At 36.6% G+C, this 21,608-nt stretch overlaps 1 protein-coding gene across 3 annotated transcripts; it reads left to right on the top strand.

Moving 5' to 3' along the window:
- Positions 1 to 14,693: 14,693 nt before the first annotated feature.
- On the top strand, positions 14,694 to 17,299 carry LOC106771687. 3 transcript variants are annotated; one of them, XM_014657691.2, is made up of 2 exons: positions 14,694 to 14,765; positions 15,763 to 17,299. In XM_014657691.2, the coding sequence occupies exon 2, from the start codon at positions 16,311 to 16,313 to the stop codon at positions 16,806 to 16,808; it is 498 nt and encodes a 165-aa protein (XP_014513177.1). In that variant the 5' UTR covers positions 14,694 to 14,765; positions 15,763 to 16,310; the 3' UTR covers positions 16,809 to 17,299. The 3 variants fall into 3 exon arrangements, with proteins under 3 accessions (XP_014513177.1, XP_022640601.1, XP_014513178.1); XM_022784880.1 differs by having other exon boundaries at positions 14,706 to 14,989; XM_014657692.2 differs by lacking the exon at positions 14,694 to 14,765 and adding an exon at positions 14,998 to 15,689.
- The last annotated feature ends 4,309 nt before the right edge of the window (positions 17,300 to 21,608 follow it).

Raw genomic sequence — 21,608 nt, 5'->3', positions numbered from 1 at the left:
CAAAATTATAGGTCCGTAGGGATAGGATCTAGACTAAGTGTTAAGTCATTACTTTGTCTTATGTTCGATACAGGTGGTCTCTAACTGAAATAACTACAAGCAACTCGCAAGTTCAGGATCAATGAAATCATTGAACTCATTTGCAAACTTTGAGCATATTTTCTTTTTTCATACAATTTTGTTGCTTCTGAATGACATTACTAACTGGGTTCACCGAACAGAAAATGGGCCTTTGTCCAATTGTCAATGATACAAAAAAACTAGTATAATATATGATCATCTCACCAATTCTCATTTTTTGTCGATATGTTTGAGAAGGGTACCCTTATTTAGTTGAGTTTCATGTCTCTCTCTCAGCATTGTTTGAAAACTGTTACTGAACTGATATTAGCAAAACCAGTTAGTAAAACTGACTAGGTTAGCAAAAACAGTTATTATAGATTAGTAGAGTTAGCAACTGAACAAGTATAGAAAAAAAATAGTAAGGTTAGTAAGTTAATAAATTGATTGAATCAACAAACAAAGTTAGTTAAAACAAATTAGTAAAACTGAATACATCAACAAACTGATTACATTAGTAAATACTAAAGTCAAAAACAAATTAAGAAAAACTAGATAAACTACACTACTATGAGATAGCAATTACAAGTCCCTATGCTAAGTCAGGTATCATACTACTATTAAACTCTATCTGAATCTAATTCTACTAAATCAACTGTATATTAATTGTATGCTTTGCTTTGACTGAATTAAATCAATTAGATGTTTAGGCTTTGATCTATGTAACATCCTCTATCAACAACCTAAATATTTAAGTTCAATATGCATTCACTGCATTATGAATATAACGTAGACAAAAAAGCATGAGTATAAAAGACTTTCACAACAATGTACCTTGCTCATCGGACTCCCACTATATGTTTCATAAGGACCCTCATTTCCAGCCAATTCATAACAAGTGCATGATATAGTATATTGTGTCAAATATATCCTTGTTTAACTGTTGAGCCTGCATCACATAACCATGTAGCCTATCAAATTGAAGACCATCTAGCTTAAGTTGTAAACAAATGTGCACTCCGACTAATTCAAGTCAAATTCCTTAACATTCATGTTTTTTGTCAACAGAGAAAGGTATCATGGAGGATTGAGGATGAAGAAAAGATAAAAAAGAATTTCCATACCAAAGCATCTCATAGATTATCTGAGATGTTTAAAAAAGCTCAAACACTAGGGAAAAAACCTGATTGGATGGGAGATGAGGTTTGGAATGCTCTTTTGGAGAAGTGGAACATGCCACTTTATAGACAAAAGTGTGAAACCGCCAAGAAGAACAGGACATCTGACAAAGGTGGTTGTTTGCACATTGGAGGATCCATTAGCGTGCATGAGCATGCTATTCGTCTGGTATGATGACATATCAATTTTATTTTACATTTCTACTCATTACTTTTACAAATATTTGTTGTTAACAATTTACATCTTCTTTAGTTACGGTCGCAGGAGCTTGGTCGGACAGTGCATGTCGATGAAATATTTCAGTAGACACATATTCGAGCATCAACAGGAGAATTTGTCGATGAAAGGTCTAGGCAGACACATGTTAGTTTCTACTAACTCTATTATATATTCTTTATTAGGTTTTAAATCTTATTTGATCTATCTAATTAACGATAATCATATATATTCATTTAACAGGAAGAGTTTCAAGCAAGATTTTCTCAATTAAGATCTGAGACTGGATTTGTTGGTGCTTCAGCTACTGCTCCCCTAGACCCTGCAGATGAGGAAAGATTAAGGAACCAATGCTGGTTGGAGGTTGCTGGTGGAAGGTACAAGGGACGGGTATATGGCATTGGAAATGTCATTGGTAGAGAGGATTATGTCGATAGTTATATACAACAGACACAAGCATCTTCTTCTCAGCAACTGATTGTGCAAGACATTTCTAACCTTCAAAATATAGTATCAACCCATGATGACCAACTTCGGCAACTTCGGCAGATGAATTCTAAATTTGAAGGTTTTATTGGCGCCATCTTGCATTACCTTTCGCCTCCTGCAGCAGCACCTGCACAACAATTTCTTCAATCCCAAATTCTTTCACAAACTAATGTTCAGCAACCATAACAACAACAAGCACAGGAGGATCAACCACAGGAGGATCAACCACAGGAGGATCAACCACAACAGGATCAACCACAACAGCATCGTTATCAAAGAAATTACTAATTATGTTTTTAGAGAGTAGGGAATCTAGGACTCAAACTTATTCTCTGAAGAACTTATATATTTGTTCTAATTGAAAATTTTATAAACTTTTCTGTGATGGATTAATGTTAAATGCTTGTCTTTGAGTTAAGACTTTATATGTCAAATGAATGGATGGATATAATGGGCAGGTGTTATGATTTGTGTTTGGAAATGCGTAAGTTAGATATTCATGTTACTGCTAAAAAAAACTATATATAATTTATATACGGACAATCTGTATATAAGTTATATACGGATTATCCGTATATAACACTACCTACGACAATATTAAATATGGATTTTTGTCCATATGTAATCCGTATATAACCAAAAATTATATACGACTTTTGAGCCTTATATACGGATTTTGGCTGTAGATAATGACGATTTTTCTTGTAGTGACCTGTGCACCGGTGGTGTGTCGTACAACCCTACTATCATCTCTACAGTAGCTATTTGCCCCCTGCGGAGCGACTCCATCCTAACAGGTTGGCACAAATAAGTAATTAGGGACGGATGTCCCAACAGTGTCCTGCTACTCACAGTAGTAGCGTAGCTCTGAATCTCGTCAGCAATAACTTTACCGACATTCACATCCATCTGCCTCAGCATGCAGTAGATGAAGATAATCCTATGCATGGTAATGTTGGACACATGTGAGCACGGCTGAATATTGGCATGAGTTAATGCCATCCAGTACTTTGCCAGGGGCGTCAAATCTGCCCTTTCGATGTTGATAGGCACTCCATTTGGGTTGTTCTGAAAATGTGTTCCAGGGAGGCACATAACTCTCTCAAAATCAGCAATGTGTCTGAACCCCCCTACAAGTGCTACATACTGGCACTGCTCACCTGGCCACTCAGTGCCTAAGAAACTGTGCTCTCCCAGTTTCTCCCTTCGATCTGCAATCCAAACTCCAGAGCCAAGTCTAGGATAAAAATGGCCTTCCTCTCCATCAGTAGTCTTCTTTCCTGCACCGTCACATAGTGCTCCTCATGCTTCCTGGAGAGGAACCTAGGAGAATAAAATCTTTGCGGCCTCTCTTGGTCTTTCCTCTTGTTCCCAGGAGTTTTCACCCTTCTTGATGATGAAGCCATCCCTGCATCACATACAGTTCATAAAACCAGAGGAATTCATCATTAGAGGTTAGCAAATCATCAATCAAACTCATAATTAAGCACTGGCTAACACTGAGGGAAGAACAGGGCCCCTTAGCGTCCCTGTATCAGAATATTAAGCACCCACACAAAACTGCTGCACACCGCTCAACGTCCAAGCAGATTGCTCAGCGGATTCCCCATTATCGCGCCACCGCTCAGCGTCCAAACGGATCGCTCAGCGGTGACGACAAGGGTTTTTCAAAAACCTTTTTCTAAACGCCCTAATCTCCACTCTATCACTAATTTCATCATTCCAGACGAAATCTATGCAATTCAATCAGTTCAAACAGTTTCTATTTCATCAAATCATGATAGGAATCAAAAGCTCTAATTTCTCATATTCCTACACATGTTCTTCATCAATTCCAATTTTAGAAACCCTAACAATGAAATTGCATTACTTACTTGAGTGGAGATCCTCTAAATGCTTGAAAGATTCTTTCCAATTGATGACTAATGCCTCCCGATGCAAAGCTCTCACCAAAAACCCCCAATGGAATTATCGAAAAGTGAGATTTTTGTGAGTGGGTGATGGGAAAAGTGGGGAAAACTCTTTGGAAAGCTTTTGAAAGTGAAAGAGAAGTGTTAGGGCTTATGGAGACCGCTTGGGCGAAATGCAACGAAGAGATTTCAAAGTGCAGAAACCCCCAAAACGCTCAGCTTTTAAAAGCCCGAGCTGGGTCTGCGCTGCCACCGCTCAACAGTGGTCGTTAAACTTTGTTTTTCTCTTCTTTGCTTGCCTTCACATTTTCAGCCTTGTAGCACCTGATTTCAAATTTCAAAATTTAAATTATGTGTCTTTCCCCTCTCAAATGCAACATTCACAAATATAATGCACTAGAACAGAGTTTATAAACAAGAAAATAATCAATTGGGTTATCTCCTAGGTAGCGCTTGTTTAATGTCACGAGCCTGACCCAAACATGTCTAGCACTCATCAGTAAGTGCAATCCTTACCAACACCCATCAGTAGGTGTACCTTCCTGGTATCCTTCTATAGATACCTAAATCTTCTAACATCCCTCAGTAGATGCTATCCTAGTGGAATTCATCAATAAATGCAGTCAGTGACATCCACCAGTAGATGTCGATTCACCATACTCTTTCCTAGCAACATCTATCAATAGATGTTGTAGAAGCATCCATCAGTAGATGCTATTGTCACTGCCATCAGAAGCAGCATTTAACCTAAAAAAAAAAAACTCAAACAAGAAAAAAATCAAATTCACACCACACAAATAATTCAATTTAAAAGAAAGAGTTAGAAACTGGGTTGCCTCCCAGCAAGCGCTTTTTTAATAACATTAGCTTTACCTGGTAAAGCCCAAACACCCATCAGTAGGTGTTGATATTTTATGTTGGTGTTCTTCCTTCCTCCATGACACCAACAAAATTTTGGAAATTTTCTTGTCACCAACTCTAGGGATCCTCAATCTCAAGAATTCTATTTACTTTGATAGTCTTGACAACCCATAACCTATTCTGGAATTTCACTCATATGCCAGGTTTGGGTTTGTCACTTTTCACATCAGGGTGTTGGTGAACCAATTCTCCTTCCTTATCTGCCTCCTAATGATCTTGTGCTCCTAATACAAATTTTTATCCTGCACACACTAAAGAACACTGCACTAGAGCATAGAATTAGCCCAAAAAATAAAAACAGTAAAAATATTATTTTATTTTAATTTTCATTTTTTTAATAAAGATAGAAAAATAAAAACAAAAAAATAAAAGCAGAAAAATAAAAACAGAAAAATAAAAATGGAAAGATAAAAACACCCATAAGTAGGTGTTGATTCTCCTTGATTGATATTCTTTTCTTTTTCTTCTTCCTACTGAATTTCTTCAGAAAATTGAGAACACCAAGCACCTGTTTTCATATTTCACCCATAGGAATTTTAATCTCCAATTTCATGAAGATCTCCATAAGGCTCTTAAATTTCTTTTCCTTCCTATGATACTTTTTTGGATGAGGAAGGGGTTTTTCATATGATATTTTCTTCTTTCCTCTCTTCCTCTTTTTCTCACTTTTCTTTTCTCTCAACTTTCTCTTTTTATTTTTTCTTGCTTTCTTCTTTATTTTCACAATTTTTATCTTTTTTTCTTTTTTCTCACCACTGTTTTTTCTTTCTCACTCACCCTTTTTGTTTCTACTATCTCTATCTCTTCTTCCTCTATCTTTTCCTCCTTTTTCTCCATTTTTTTCTCCTTTATCTTCTCCTCATCTATCTCTATCTTCTCCTTTATCTTCTCCTCGTCAACAACCTTATCACTTTTAGAGATAATGGCTTGGCATTCCTCCCTAGGGTTAACTTCAGAATTAACCCTAAAACCTAGAGACTTCATCACACAAGAGAGTTGGTTCTGCCATAAACGTTGTTCAGCTTCCCTCAACGTTTCTTTTGGCAATGAAAATAGTTTATGCCATAAAACTTGTTCAGCTTCCCCCAACGTTTCTCTTGGCATAGAGAATAATTTATGCCGTAAACGTTGTTCAGCTTCCCCCAACGTTTCTTTTGGCCTAGAGAGTTGTTGCTTAACATCTCGCCCATTCTGGCTTTGATCCAACTTTGAGTGAGGTTTCCACCAGTGGTTGAAATCATTTTGGTAGAATTGAGTACCCATATAATCAAATTCATGTCCGAACTGCATCCTGCAAACATTAGGCACAAAACCCTAAAAAACATTTGTTAGAACAAAAAAATTTACACTACTTGAAAAGTTAAACCATGAGTCCCTGACAATGACGCTAAAAACTTGTTAAAGTCCCTGACAAGTCTACCAGATCGTTATCAAGTAATATATAAACAGTAAGTCCGAGTATCGTCTCCCAAAGGACTCTTAGGCCTTAACTTTCATGTAAATTGATCTCATAAAACTTGAAAAGAAATAATTATGGTGGTTGTATGCAAACAGAAAATAAACATGCACATGCAAGTGATTCAATTGGCACGGAAAAGATATGGATGAATGGAGTTGTTGGGGTTTACAATTTCATCTTATTCGCTCTCTTATATCTACTCTTCTTGTTAAATTCGCTTTATTATCTAATTGTCATGCAAACTTTCTTAGTCTACCCTAAACTCGATCCCTCGGCGAGAAGAGCCTATTACTAGTTACTGACTTACTATCCCTAGTCTCCGCTAGTAATTAGCAATGCATTTATCACAGAAGCAAAATACAATTGATCGTCCTACCCCTATCCCTAGGCGGTATTGCTTAATCAAGGAATTTCCTATCAGTTCATGACTTCCCCGTACGTCCCCGGATCTACAAAGGCAAATATCTTTATACCGAATGAGTTAAACGATAAAAGCTTTAAGCATAGATAAGAAACCCAACAATTGATAATAGAAGGATATGCAGGCATATGAATAAAACAAGAATTTCAATATAAGAGAGTTTCAAAAGATTACATTGTTCCCCAATAACAAAGGGTTTAGTTCACCATAGACATGGTGAAACTAGATGGAATTAAATGAAAGAATGGGAAAGCAAACCCTAGATTTGATAATTGGAGCCTAAGCATCCAAGAAACCGTCTCCAAGGAGTGTAGAAGAGCTCTGGACTTCTCTGTTTGTCAAAAGAATACTCTGAAGGTCGCACTGGGGCTATTTATAACATAGAAAAGAAACAAAATTTCAGCCTAAGCCTAGCAGACAACCGCTCAACGCCTAATTTGGGCGCAGAGCGATTTCTCTCTAATCGCGCCACCGCTCAACGGTCTGTTTCACCGCTCAACAGTCTGTTTCACCGCTCAACGGTGTGCCTCTAATCGCAGAACCGCTCAGCGTCACCGCCTGGGCGCCAGACAGTGGCTGCTCCCTCGAATATGGTGCTCAGCGTTGGAAAATAGAGTTGAGCGGTGCTTTTGACTCTTCTTTTCTTCCTTTTTCTCCTTCTTTCTTGAGTCTAAGTCCCTCCTACTTCACTTCCATCTTTAATTTACATTAAAACCATGCAAAACAAACATAATATCTCTAAAAACAACTTTTGACTCTCATATGACTCAACTAAGTGTTTTTACTTGATTCTAAGCCATAAAGGGTGTGTTTTGATATCAAATTTAAGCATGAAAATAACGATTTTTAGACTGTTATCATAAACCCAAGAGAAATACGACCTGCCGGAAAATTTGTTGTCAGATTGGATGAACGATGGTGTGATTATGGCAAGTTTCAAAAGATTCATCTACCGTGTTCACATGTCTTAGCAGCTTGAAAACATGCTCATCACGACTTTAACATTTACATCAGTCCCTACTATAGGTTGGATGTCATCATGAAAGTGTATAATAGTATGTTTGGGGAGCTACGACCTGAAGAATATTGGCCACCATACCAAGGCACAAAAATTTGGCCTAATCCAGACACAAAAGGGAATGCAAAGGGTCAACCAAAATCATCCAGAATCAGGACTGAAATGGACATCAGGGAACGAGCACACCCACGAAATTGCTCATACTGTCAAACCCCTGGCCACACAAGAAATAATTGTCCTCACGATCCTGGCTTTAGAGGGTCCACATCCCATAATGAAGAATGATTAGTTAATTACTAGTTTAAATGTTCAATGAAGTCAAAATGTCAACCGTATTTCAGACTTTGTTATGCAAGACAGTTATGTTCAAATTAAAGAAAATGTTCCATTCACTAATATCAATGACTTCTTCCTCCACTAAAGTTAATTATTGTGTTTTTAGTAAGAAAAATGAAAAATTGACCCAAAACAGACCACCAACCACCATAGCAACAGTTAATTCCTTAAAGGTAAAATTTTATATATTCTTGTCAGCTCTTACCTTTCTTGATGTTTTGCTCTTAACTTTCTCCCCAAACCTCAGTTTTCAAGCTCTACTCACACTTAAACACTAAAAAGAAGTCTCATCCATTGAAGAAATATGAAAAAATTACAAAAAATCTCTTTGGCTACTTATGTGTCCACAGTTGGATCCTACAACACAAGTTTTTTTACAAAACCATAATATTTTTTGTGTAATCGTTTACAGGGCCCTTGTAATCGATTACAAGGGACTATATGGCCTACATTCTCCAAAGGAAATTTGAGTGAGATAACATGCTGCCAACTTTTATCTTTGTTGGCTATTTTAATGATAACTTTTCCCACTGACCTCTAAATGATGCGATTCTTTTTTTATTAGAAACTAGATTCAACAAGCTTTCCAATGACTACTAATTTGTCATTTTTGGACATCTGAGTAGGTGCAGTTAATTCTTGAAAGTTAACGCTTTATATATTCCTGTCAACTCTGGCCTTTGGTGGTTGTTTTGCTCATAACTTTCTCCACCGAAGTCCGAATGAGTTAATTCTTGTTTTGTTGGATTCTAGACTCAAAGAGCTTTCAAATTATGCCTTGGTAATCAAGTGTAGGCCTTTTTGGTCATTGCAATAGATTACAACAATCCTGTAAATGATTACACGAAAAAAAATTTGGTTTTGTACAAAAACTTGTGCTGCAAGGGTCAGTTCTGGGCACATAAGTAGCCAAAGACCATTTTACGTAATTTTTTCATATTTCTTGAATGGATGAGAGGTCTTTTTAATGTTTAAGTGTGAGTACAGATTGAAAACTGGGTTTTGGGCAGTCTTTGGTGTAGGAAAGACCCAATGTTGGTGTCATGACCAACTTAACTTGCTGTCAACTTTGACCTTTGCTAACTATTTTAATGATAACTTTTCCCACCGACCTCCAAATGATGTGATTTTTTTTTATTAGAAACTAGACTCAATAAGCTTTCCAATGACTACTGATTTGTAATTTTTTGACATCTGAGTAGGTGCAGTTAATTCCTCAAAGTTAACGCTTTATATATTCTTGCCAACTCTGACCTTTGGTGGTTGTTTTCCTCATAACTTTCTCCACCAAACTCCAAATGAGTTGATTCTTGTTTTGTTGGAATCTAGACTCAAAGAGCTTTCAATTTATGTCTTGGTAATCAAGTGTAGGCCTTTTTTTCCATTGTAATCGATTACAAGGACCCTGTAAACCATTACACGAAAAAAAAATTCGTTTCGTACAAAAACTTGTGTTGCAGGGGCCAGTTCTGGGCACATAAGTAACCAAAGACCATTTTACATAATTTTTTCATATTTCTTAAACAGATGAGAGTTCTTTTTAATGTTTAAGTATGAGTAGAGCCTGAAAACTGAGTTTTGGGCGGTCCTTGGTGGAGGAAAGACCCAATGTTGGTATCATCTTTGATCTTTGCTGACTATTTTAATGATAACTTTTCCCACCGACCTCCAAATGATGTGATTCTTTTTTTATTAGAAGCTTGACTCAAGAAGCTTTCCAATGAGTACTCATCTGTAAATTTTGGACATCTGATTAGGTGCAGTTAATTCCTCAAAGTTAACGCTTTATATATTCCTGCGACCTCTGACCTTTGGTGGTTGTTTTGCTCATAATTTTCTCCACCGAACTCCAAATGAGTTGATTCTTTTTTTGTTGGAATGTAGACTCAAAGAGCTTTCAAATGACTATCAACCCATAATTTTTAGACCATTGTATTAGATGTAGTTAATTTCCCCAAAAAACGTTTTTCTAAGCTTCCTAAATAAGTTTACTTTGAAGTTATTGTTTCATATTTCACATTTTAGATGGGTGAGTGAGTTTAATGGTCATTGGTGGTGTTTAGTGCACCAATAATCGCATTAGGCCTTTAAATTGTTGAGGAAAAAGATCATTTAAGTGCTTTTCTATAAATGCTTAAAAAATAAAAGTCTTAAAAAAATTCAAATATAAAATTCTAAGCTAAGATTAAAAAAAAAAACTTAGAATTCGGTTTCCCAAAACCCGAATTCTAAAACTTAAAAATATTAAAAAAATATATTTAATTCGGAATTCAGTTTTCCAGAAATCAAATTCTAACCTAACATTATAAAAAAAAAAATTATAACTTAGAATTCGGTTTTTCAGAAACTAAATTTTAACCTAACAAAAAGGTGTGTTATTCGGGTAAATAAAACACGGAGTATGCTATCTTAGTAAATGTAAAAGGAATTTGTGCTATGTAAGAAAAAAATGGCTATTTGATGGAATTGACAAATTTGGGTCACATTTGTATTGTCAGGACCCCAAACTCTCATGTCTACTACTTGACCATGGACAAGGCACAACTGATTTATTACATCATGCATGACTATTTGATGTATGTGGCAGACCTGATCACTAACAAATCTTCAAGATAGCCACCTCAAAGCAACTTCAAGGGGTACTGCAAAGTCCTTATCCTTTTGAAGCTTGATAACTGGATTGTGCATGATGTAAGAAGTGAAAATTCCCACTAATCTTAGCAAGAGGAAGCTCTGCAGTCTTTAAAGGTACGAGTATCATATGTGCAACAAGCTAGTAAGAACAACAACAGCACTAACCACTATAATGTATGACCCCTGAGAAATTCACGATGAGACTATCAAGGAGGAGGTGTTAAAAAACGGTGGCTTGGGGACAGTCCCTTCCAATAACAACCAAAATAGGAGGACCTAAGCAACAACACCAACACTGAGGTTGGTTCATAAGAGGAGACTGAGCAACATAAATTGGAAAAATGAATAAAGCACCCAAGTGAATTAGTCATTGGTTTTGTGTTCAATTTTTGACAATCCATTAAGCATGAATGGCATGGAAGTGATCAAGGGAAGTTTTTGTATGTGAAAAATTTAAAAGCTAGAACAAAACAACCACCTTTTCTGTTACATACAAAACCTTAGCCTTAGAAAGTAATCAACCAACCCTTCTCACTTTTATGAAGGAAGAAACAAGTATGTGTGTACCATGAAGAGGGTAATATAACTTACTGATTTAATCAGCTATTAAACCTATAAGCACATTGAGATTAACCAAAAATTAGTAATTTATAAATTGATTATCACTTTAATTATATTTCTACAGGATGATATGAAATTGAAATTTGGTAATTAGTTGGTTAGTTTTGGTATGGAAGCAAGCATTCTCTTGATAAAAAGCTTCTCATAAATAAAAATAATTTAAATCTTACAAATCATCAAACAATAAAACAAACAAAAGAGATTACAAAAATTGTTGAGACAATCTTCTTATGGAAGAGAAAGAAGTGAAGATGTTTATTTGTATGAAGATGAGAAAATAGTGGTAGGGTAAGCCTAGGGCACCTAGTGTGTTGGTGGCGGCCTAGGACGAGGGCGAGCGGTTCCAGGCACCGGGATACGGATGGAAGGCTCATTCTGAATTTGCACAGGTGTGTCTCTTGGTGGCGGCCTAGGACGAGAGCTAGGGATGCCAGACTTCGGGATAGGTATGTCAGGAAGATTCCCGCGTGGATATGCCATCTTCCTTATCGTAACCACCGATTTTATTAATGTTGCAATGAACCAAATCACAACCATAACACCTCTTTTATAATACTTTTTTCTCTAACGTACAAGTTACGCTTAGTTTTTGAAATATATTTTTAAAACATTATCTAATCATGACAAGAAATTTCATTATACAAGTCCGAAAAACAGAAAATGTTAACATCGTCTTAGAAAATTTCAAAAATACAATTTAATTTTGCTCTATTTCGTTTGTTTTTCATGTTGTAATTTTTAAAGATCATTATTCTACCAAAATCACAAGTTAATCAACCTTGAAATGAAGGCTTTTTCTCGACTCCTGGTACCGAAAAGAAAACTGTATCCGATGCAAACTCAATAAATCCTAATATACTTGAGCATCCAATTTTATTGAATTAGATAAATGTGTAATATTAAATAAATAAAATTAAGTAATAAAATGGATAATTGTATCGGGTTAGGTAGGTGAATTGAAAGTTTATGAATATTTTACTCAACTCTTATTTATACTTTAATATTTGGTTTAATCATTCTGATAGTCCTTATTTTTTGTGATTGATTTTTTTTTATTAGGTCCTTTATTTTTTCTTTTTCTCAATTGGATCCCTATTTTTAAATATATTTTTAATTATTTTTATTTTTATTTTTAATTTTTTTGTTTATTTAAAAAAAAAATTGCCACGTGTCAAGTTGACATTGAGTCACGTGACAATGACAATGTGAGGTGACACTGATAGTATCATGTGTCATTAGATTTGTCTCAATTTGGTCCCTATATTTTTAATTTGTCTCAATTTGGTGCCTGTATTCTTATTTTGTCTTAATTTATTCCAATTTTTTAAAAAACTAAACAATTTTGTTTCTCTCGAAGTTCAAACAAAATTTTATTTGTATATAAATCTTTACAAAGAAATTTATACAAATTAAATTTTTTANTAGAAAAATAAAAAAATTACAAACTAACATATGACACATTTTTATTTATATAGTAGTAAAGAAATCATTTAACCTAAATAATATGAATGAGTAACCTATAAAAGTTAACATCTCAATAATAAATATTTTTGTGAAGGTAATCTACACAAGTATAGTCTCAATACTTCCTCAACAATTCATAAAAAGTTTCTAGAGTTAAATATTTCGATTTGGAATACATCATTACTAATAATTTGCTTAACAGAAACAAATTTAAAGACAAAAATTTGGAAAATGTACATACAGTATTTTATTTGGGAAGGAACAAATTTTTTTAAATTTTTAAAAAAATTAGGACTAAATTGAGACAAAATAAAAATACAAAAACCAAATTGGAACAAAATAAAAATACGGGAACCAAATTAAAACAAACGCAGCGACACGTGATTTGACAGTGACACGTGGCACTGTCAATGCCACCTCACACTGTCATTGCTACGTGGCACAATGTCAACTTGACACGTAACAATTTTTATTTTTAAAAGAAAAAAAAAATAAAAAATAAAAATAAAAATAATTAAAAATATATTTAAAAAATTCAAAAAAATCACGAGCTGACACGTGTCACCCTTTTTAAGGGTGTTCGTACGGAACTAACGACAGTGACCTAATTGCTTCAATTTTTCAAAAATAGGGACCCAATTGAGAAAAAGAAAAAATGAGGGACCTAATTGAAAAAAGTCAACGAAAATAGGGATTATCAGAATGATTAAACGTTAATATTTATGAATTTGTAGATATAGTTTAAATTTTAAATTTTATTTTTAATATAATACTATTTTGTTAAAATTTATATAATCATAGTACATTATAATAATCATTATTAGAATTATCATGTATTTTTTTAAGCTAAAGATTCACTGTATCAATATTATAAAAATAATTTTTTATAACTATAATTTTTATACTAGTTGAAATCTATCAAGTATAATAGAATTGAAGGAATTACAAATGAGTTAATACTCTTCTAACTATACAATATAGAAAGTAAAAAGTTATGCCATGACATTTTATAATAATAAAAAAAGCTTTTTAATATAAGTTATAATTATAACTGATATAAAATAATTTCTGTTTTGGTAGATATTTTGTGAGACCGAGAGACTAACCTGACTGACGTGTCTTTGTCTCCTTTGGTTGCGTACGCCGTTTGCTTTCCTACAATTTGGACCGCTTGCTTGTTCTTCAACGGGGCGCTCGTGCTCATTCGAATTATACCGATCGTTCTTCTTCACCAACAGATGGGGGATGTACCTGCAAAAGGCACTCCGACGTCCAAGTTAGGTGTGTATTGAAGAGCCTCGGCTCACAATTGAAATTTGAGTGATTTTGTTATCACTGTAGAGTATTTTCAGAGTAATGGATTGTGAGTAAAGCATACCCGGCTTGTGACCCTTGGCTCTCTATTAATAATTTGTCTCATGGACCTTAAACTGACATAAGCCCAATAAAATATAAACAGAAGAAAATATCAACAAACTTACCTAAAAATCTGGTTGGTTATTTATAGCCTGCTTTATCAATATCTTTAATCAGATATCCTTGATTATTTTATCTTCTACAGGGCTATTGGCCCAATAACTTAAATGTCGGCCCAATTATGTGTGGCCCAATGTCATTTAACTTGGTTTGATCTGCTTGACCAACGCTGCTACAGTAGATAGACCGATCGACCCTAGATATCATACTATACATAATGTCCCCCAAGTCCAAGTTAACCGTTCGACTTGTATGGTTAGGTTAACTATAGGACTTTAAAGTGCCATTCATCGTGAGAGGCGCTTGTTGCGCACCGTTTCGTGACATCGCTTCATTTCTATGTAATCATTTGGATTTTCCTGCCTTTAGGGCAGTTCAGAGTCCTGAAAGTAAGACCGTAGGATCTTTTTGATCCTACGGTGTGAATCGCTGGTAGTTACATCAGCTTTCCCTCATTAATGTGAAAGGATTTTTGAAAGCCTTGGTTTACTCAATTGTCATTCCTGTGCCACTTCTTCTCTTCCCACTTCCTCTAGCTTTCTCTCTCGCGCTTGCCATCAGGTAACATGGATCCTTTTGTTAATTTAGATTGTTCTTCAACGTCTATTGAAGAAAGGGGGTGGGATAGCAGTGCGGAGGCGCCAGAAACTTCCTCCGCCGGAGTCCTTCGTGAAATTACCATCGTTCTCAGTGGTGAGAGCACTTTTCTTTACGACAATGTCGCCGCTGAAGACACTTCTCCGTTGACACCCAATGTTAGTGGCTATGAATGGGCTTCACGCGATGTAAGAGATTTTCCCTGTCTTTTCACTAGCAAACCTATTCTACAAAATTGGATGGATAACAGTTGTATAATTCAAACTTTAGGTTACAATTCCTACCTAAGATTGTCTGCCTGTAGAGAAGATGAAAGGGTTTTCCAAAGAAAACCCTGGGGATGATTTCTTTTACGCCTACTCTTGCTTGTTTTACGATATGTACGTAAGGTTTCCCTTAGTGTGTTTCAGATAGATATCTTAAAAACTTTAAATGTTGCCCCTTCTCAATTGCACCCAAACAATTGAGGTTACATCCAGGCATTTGCCGTCATGTGCCAAGCTTTAGCTCTTAGGCCGACGGCGACCCTGTTTCTTCATTTCTTTAGAGCCTGACCCATTGCTAAGAGAGGTTCGGTTTCCTTAAGTTTTGAACCTGGGAATGCTATCCTGGAATTGTACTCCCAGTCTTTCAAAGGGTTTAAAAATCAATTCTTTAGGGTAACCATTACCGAGTCAGGTCGCCCTTTTTTCTTTAATGATGACGATAGTCCTAGGTTTCCCTTATATTGGACCTAGGACCCTCTCAAATTCACCTCTTGGTCGAAGGATAAAATTACCACTGATGAACTAGAAGCTTTGAATGTTCTGAACGCGTCGCCCCGCCCCTTTTCTTCTTGGAAGATCTTCAACTATCTTGAGCACGATGATGTTAATTCAAGGGTGTTTGGTATGTTCTTTTACTTATTTCTTCAATCTTTGTTTGATTGTGATTGAGTTTTGGTATTGCTTGTCGTCTACAGCTATTATTGGGAAGAAATCTACTAGTGATTGGTTCAGTCTTCTTGACAAAGAAAAATCAGTGGGGAACTTCGCGTGGTGGATTGAGTGGTGCCTCTGTTCCAACACCCACTACTGAGAATACTACCGTTTGGATCATGCCGAGCAACCACCCTCACCCGAGGTAGTCTTTGTGAGGAAACACAAGGTTGTTCAGTCCATAGAAGACCCGAAGGCTTATAAAAAAGGTAGAGACTTCGAAGGGCAGGTTGATCTGCAAGCCGATCATGCCATACCCAGCGGAATGTGGGATCCGGCTTTAAACCTTGGCCACAATATCAACTTTAATTTTGACGAAGCCGAGATGAAAGTCATCGAGGGTACGTTTAAGCAGAAGATGGCATAGACTTGCTTGGAACTTGCCTGCTATACGGCTACAGCTGCCTGGACCCTGGCCTATGCCTTCAATAGGGGTAATTTGAGAGTCGAACGGGAACAGGTAAAAGAGCAATTGAACGAGGTTACTGTTGTTCACTCTCACTATGACCAAAAGCAAAAAAACGCTGACAAGATGATAGTTGAGGGTCGCTCGATAATGGAAAATCTGCGAAGAGCCTGTGTTGAAGAGAAGAAGACTCGGGATCAACTTGTCGCTGACCTGGAGGGCTTGAAGAGAGAGAATCTCGAGCAGAAAGAAATCGTAGTTGCGCTAATAGAAGAGACGGACACCATGCGTTGGACTGTTGCCAAGGACCAAAAGTTGAAAGAGGAGATGGGAGAAGCTATCATCCTAGAGCATACCCGGGGTTTCAAGAAGGCCCTGAGACAGGTGTCTCATCTTCTTAACGTATCCACCGACGGGGTCAAGTTTGATCCAAGGAAAGACGTTTACCAGGGTCAGCTGGTGCCGTTAGGGGATATTCCTGCAGGTACCTTTCTTGATGATGAGCCCGCCGAAATGGGGAATGAATGTGGGATTATCATAGTGGCAGCTGTTTCTGGTGAAATGGGAAAGGAAAATCCTGCAACTCCTTCTACCACTGATGTCGTCATAGTGAATATTAGCTAGGATGGTTTAAATTGTTTGAACATTTGACATTTGTATATGCCTTTTACTTTTTGTTTTGACAAACTTCGTACTCACCATACTAATAACCTTTGTATGGGATACCCCTCATGATATTTGCATGATGTTAAATGTTTGTGAACCTTTTTTGAGTTTTGACCTAGATCGCGCTATTGGGAGTTCGTTTTAGGACTTTTTCCCATGTTAATTTGATGCTAGGTTTAAACATGTCTTAGACGAGGAGGTGGTCCCCTGAATTGGACACACTTGTGTGTTCATGACCCAAAAAGGGGGTGCTCTCCCTTACGTTCGGGCATTTAATGACCGTAAGGGAATGTATCCCTTAATTGGATGCTCTTGACGCGTTCGGGCACTCAATGACCCTAGGGAATGTATCCCTTGATTGGACGCGCTTGACGCGTTCGGGAATTCAATGACCCTAGGTAATGTATCCCTTGATTGGACGCTTTTGATGCGTCCGGGCACTCAATGACCCTAGGGAATGTATCCCTTGATTGGACACTTTTTATGCGTTCGGGCACTCAATGACCCTAGGGAATGTATCCCTCGATTGGAAGCTTTTGACGAGTTCGGGCTCTCAATGACCCTAGGGAATGTATCACTTGATTGGACGCTTTCTGACGTGTTCGGGATGGAAAATACGATTATCTGCATGGTTGATAAATAAAAGCATACACAATAGCTTGCAAGTTGTGTAGACTGAAAAATATTTTGTTCGCGTTTATCTCAAGATTAAAATAAGTAATGTAAAGTTTAAAAGTATTGTAAGTAAAGGAACAATATTTGAACAATAGTTATGCAAAGACTATTCAACTACAGTAAAATTTGAGATGCGTAGCATTCCAGGTATTTGGGATAGCTTGTCCATTAAGGAGCTTGAGGCGATAAACTCCATTCACCAAGTCCTCCGAGATGCGGAAGGGTCCTTCCCAATTGTGTGTCAACTTTCCATGAGCTCTCCTAAAGTTTCTGGGTTTGATCTTGGTGTTGTATCACCGAGAAAGCAGTCATTTCTGGGCCATCACTCGGATTGAGGCAACTTCCCGACGCTCGAGTAGGGTGTCGAGGTTCATCTGTAACTGTTCGACATTCAGGTTCATATCGCATATGCTTCGTCTTAAGGATGGTTCTCCTACCTCATTTGGAAGCATCGCTTCTGTACCATATGTTAGGTTGAAAGGAGTCTCTCCGGTGGATCCGTGCTGAGTGCACCTATACGCCCATAGTACCTCAGGCAGCTCGTCTACCCATAATCCTTCACCGAGCTGTTTCTTTAACTCTGTTATTACAACCTTGTTGGCAGCTTCAGCCTATCCATTCATTTGGGGATGTTCTACCGAGCTGGTGACATACTTGATTCCCAAACTTTCAAGGAAATCCTCTAATTTCTTCTCGAAGAAATGCCAACCATTGTGAGTGGTGATTTTTTGAGGTAGGCTGAACCAACATATCAAATGCTAGATGAATTTCTGCACGCGTTGAGCGCTTATGACCGCTAATACTTCGGCTTCGATCCACTTCGTGAAATAATTGATCGCCACCAGAAGGAACTTGCACTGTGCTCTACCGGTAGGCAAAGGTCCAACTATATCCATTCCCCATTGTGCGAATGGCCATGGAGAGATAAGACCATGTAGTTCCTCAGGAGGGATTCAGAGATCATTACCGTGCGCTTGGCAGAAGAAGCACTTTTTGATGAACGCTTCACTATCACAATCGATTCTCGCCCAGTAATATCCTGCTCGCAATATTTGGGCCTTGAGTGTGCATTTTCCGGAATGTAAGCCACATACACCGTGGTGAAGCTCTCGCAAGATATACTCGGCTTCCTCGTCTTTTCTCCCTGTTCTTGTTTCGTCATTAATATGCGTACGTTCTGTCGTCAGTCGTCTTTAGGTGCTACGACGTTAGTCGTAAAGGCTTCCACCACCGGTTTGTCAAGCGTCATCTTGATGACTGAAGGCAATTGTGCCTTTTCTTTGGCGTGCATCAGTTTGGGCAGAAGATCCGCTCTGAAATTTTGTTCCCTAGGTACGTGAACAATGTTAAAAGTGGAAAAGTCCATAAGCAGGCTGCTAGCTTCATGGAAATATCACAACAGCTGATTATCCTTGACTCGGAAGGTCCCCTTCATGTGACCGACCACCAATTGAGAATCCATCCAACATTCTAAATGAACAAATTTTTTTTCAACATTTAATGTACATACAACCATGTATATACCACATTTAAGATACATAATGACATCCACATTTGGTGGGGACTGCAGTACAAATGTCTAAGACAAAAAATGTTCATTCTTGTATTCAAACCTATGGTAATCAACACAGAAAATAACACAAAATGATCATTGTTATCTTTAAAATGCTAGAACATATTCAAATGGACAGTAAAGTATAGGAATCTCAAATTTTGTTATCAATAAATGTAAGAAATACATTTCTAAAGAAAAATATGTACATACACACCTAATAAATACATTCTAAAACTGTTCCCTAACCTGTTGCACTTCCTCCTTAGAAAAAAAAAATAATACACACAAAAGGAATAAAATACCTAATGTTGTATCAAAAGTCAAAAGCATCAAAATCTTCATTAAATAATAGTCTTCAAATCTAATACTAAAACATTGTTTTCAAAATTTCAAACAGAAGATTATCATTATTTCAAAGATTAATTATACATTATTTTTATTAGATAAACTTTAAATATAATTTATCCATCCGCAATTAAATAAATAAATTATGATTACAACATTATTTTATTTCTATAACTTAAAACATTATTATAAATTTTTCATAGTAGATCTTATTTCTCGTCAACTAGTGTTCCATAATATAAGTGATAATTTCTTTCAATGTAGCCTTTCTTTTTTCCCTTGAAGTTCCGCCTTTATCAGTATACCACCACCACTTAGATTATATTCATTTATTTGTGTCAAAACTGTTACAACTGCTAAATATATCTCACATTCCCATTCCTGCTTGCTTGTGGCTTTGTAACTTGTCATCATTTTCATTTATAATTATACGCACAAATACTATCTCATTATGTTTTCAGTATTGCACTTTAAACCTTGTCCATCTGGTCTTGCTCGAATGATTAAAATTAAATGATAAATGCACATGATTTTTTAAATAATAATAAATATACAGACATATTCGAAAAAAATGAACATTAAAAGAGAAATGTAACTGAAACTTTGAATAAAAACATTTTATAATGAAAGATTTATAATCACCATATATAACCCAAAAAAAAAAACAATTTTCTCCTTTTTCATATCATCGTCTCATCTATCTAAGATTGCAAGGAAAATTTATGGAGCATGTACTATTCTGTTTTCTTTATTTAATGGGTATAATTTAAATTGAATAAATAATAAACCAAGATTATACTAAATTAATAATTATTTAAATGACATTTCAAGAATTTCTTCATCCAAACCAAGTTAGATCTAAGTCAAATGATTGAAAGATCATAAATAGTGATCAAGAAATAAGTCAAATGATTGCATGATCACAATACAATGATCAAATGATTGCAAGACCTAAATCAAATGATTGAAAGATGACAATAAAAAAATGAATATTGAACTGGAAATAGCAATACCAATAACTCTAGCTTTCGTACAAACGTGATGAACATATATATATCTACTTGGACCAAACAACTGCATCTATTTCAGCCTGTGCACTCCGGTACAACTCTAGTCTCTTTGCAAGAGCACTATGTCGTTCCATAATTGCAGGATCCTCATTCAGCAAGGAGGAGACAAACGCTTGGTCTGCCAAAACGAATTGTGCAAACCGTCAATACTTAAATTTATTTAGCCAATATCAAAGCCAAATGAAATAAAGGCCAATATATATTGTATCAAATGACAACTCTTTATCAAGAAATCAAATAAACACCTTAAGTGATCAAAATTAAAATTCAATGATCACGTAACCATTGGTGAGAACTATTGACTATCGTACGAAATAAGAACTCTAAACATTGCCCATCCGATCTGCTTGAATGATTAAAATTAAATGATAAATGCACATATTTTTTAAACAAGAATAAATATAGATCATTATATTCGGAAAAAATCAAGATTAAAAGAGAATAGTAACTCAAACTTCGGAAGGAAAATGTAGTGGAGAGGGGTCGGTCGGGCCGGTCGGACCAAGCGTAGTGGAGGGAGTTCGGTCGGGCCGACTGGCAAAGTTTTGGGGAATGAGGGCAACCTAGGGCCGAACGGTGTGGGACGGGTGGAAGTGAGGTTGTAGGAGCATTGATGGGCCTTGATGGAGATGTAACGGAAGGTGTAGCAAATCAATGAAATTAATGGTCAGTTATGAATGCGCAGTCTATAAATAGGAATAGCAGGACAAGTAAAATAATCTTGAATCTAATAAAAATTGGCCTAGCTAACTGATCTATCATCTGACTTGGGCGTCGGAGTGTTCTCTTTGCAGGACCTCCCGGTTGATCTTCAAAAGACATCGTGAAGGCAAACAGGTCAGACGGTCGGAAGCTGGTCTAGACGGTCGGTTCGATCTCGGGCTCTAACACCGAAACATTTGGCGCCCACCGTGGGGCCCGAAATTGTGATTTACCCAGAAACGAACACAATGGCTGAGCAGTTACAGTTGCAGGTTCTACAAGAGATGCAGAGGCAGATGTAGGAGATGAGGGCGGAGATAGCGGCTCTGCGAGCGGAGCGAGAGAACGGGGTAGGGGGACCCTCGGTGCAATCAGTGAATGTGCAGACAATCCATTCTGGGGATGAGGAGG

The sequence above is a fragment of the Vigna radiata genome, chromosome 8 (genome assembly GCF_000741045.1).
Source record: "Vigna radiata var. radiata cultivar VC1973A chromosome 8, Vradiata_ver6, whole genome shotgun sequence".
Taxonomy (NCBI): Eukaryota; Viridiplantae; Streptophyta; class Magnoliopsida; order Fabales; family Fabaceae; genus Vigna; species Vigna radiata.
This window is presented reverse-complemented; position numbering and strand designations above follow the sequence as displayed.

Coding starts and splice junctions, on each gene's coding strand:
- LOC106771687 (XM_014657691.2), top strand. CDS start 16,311: ATGATAGTTGAGGGTCGCTCGATAATGGAAAATCTGCGAAGAGCCTGT.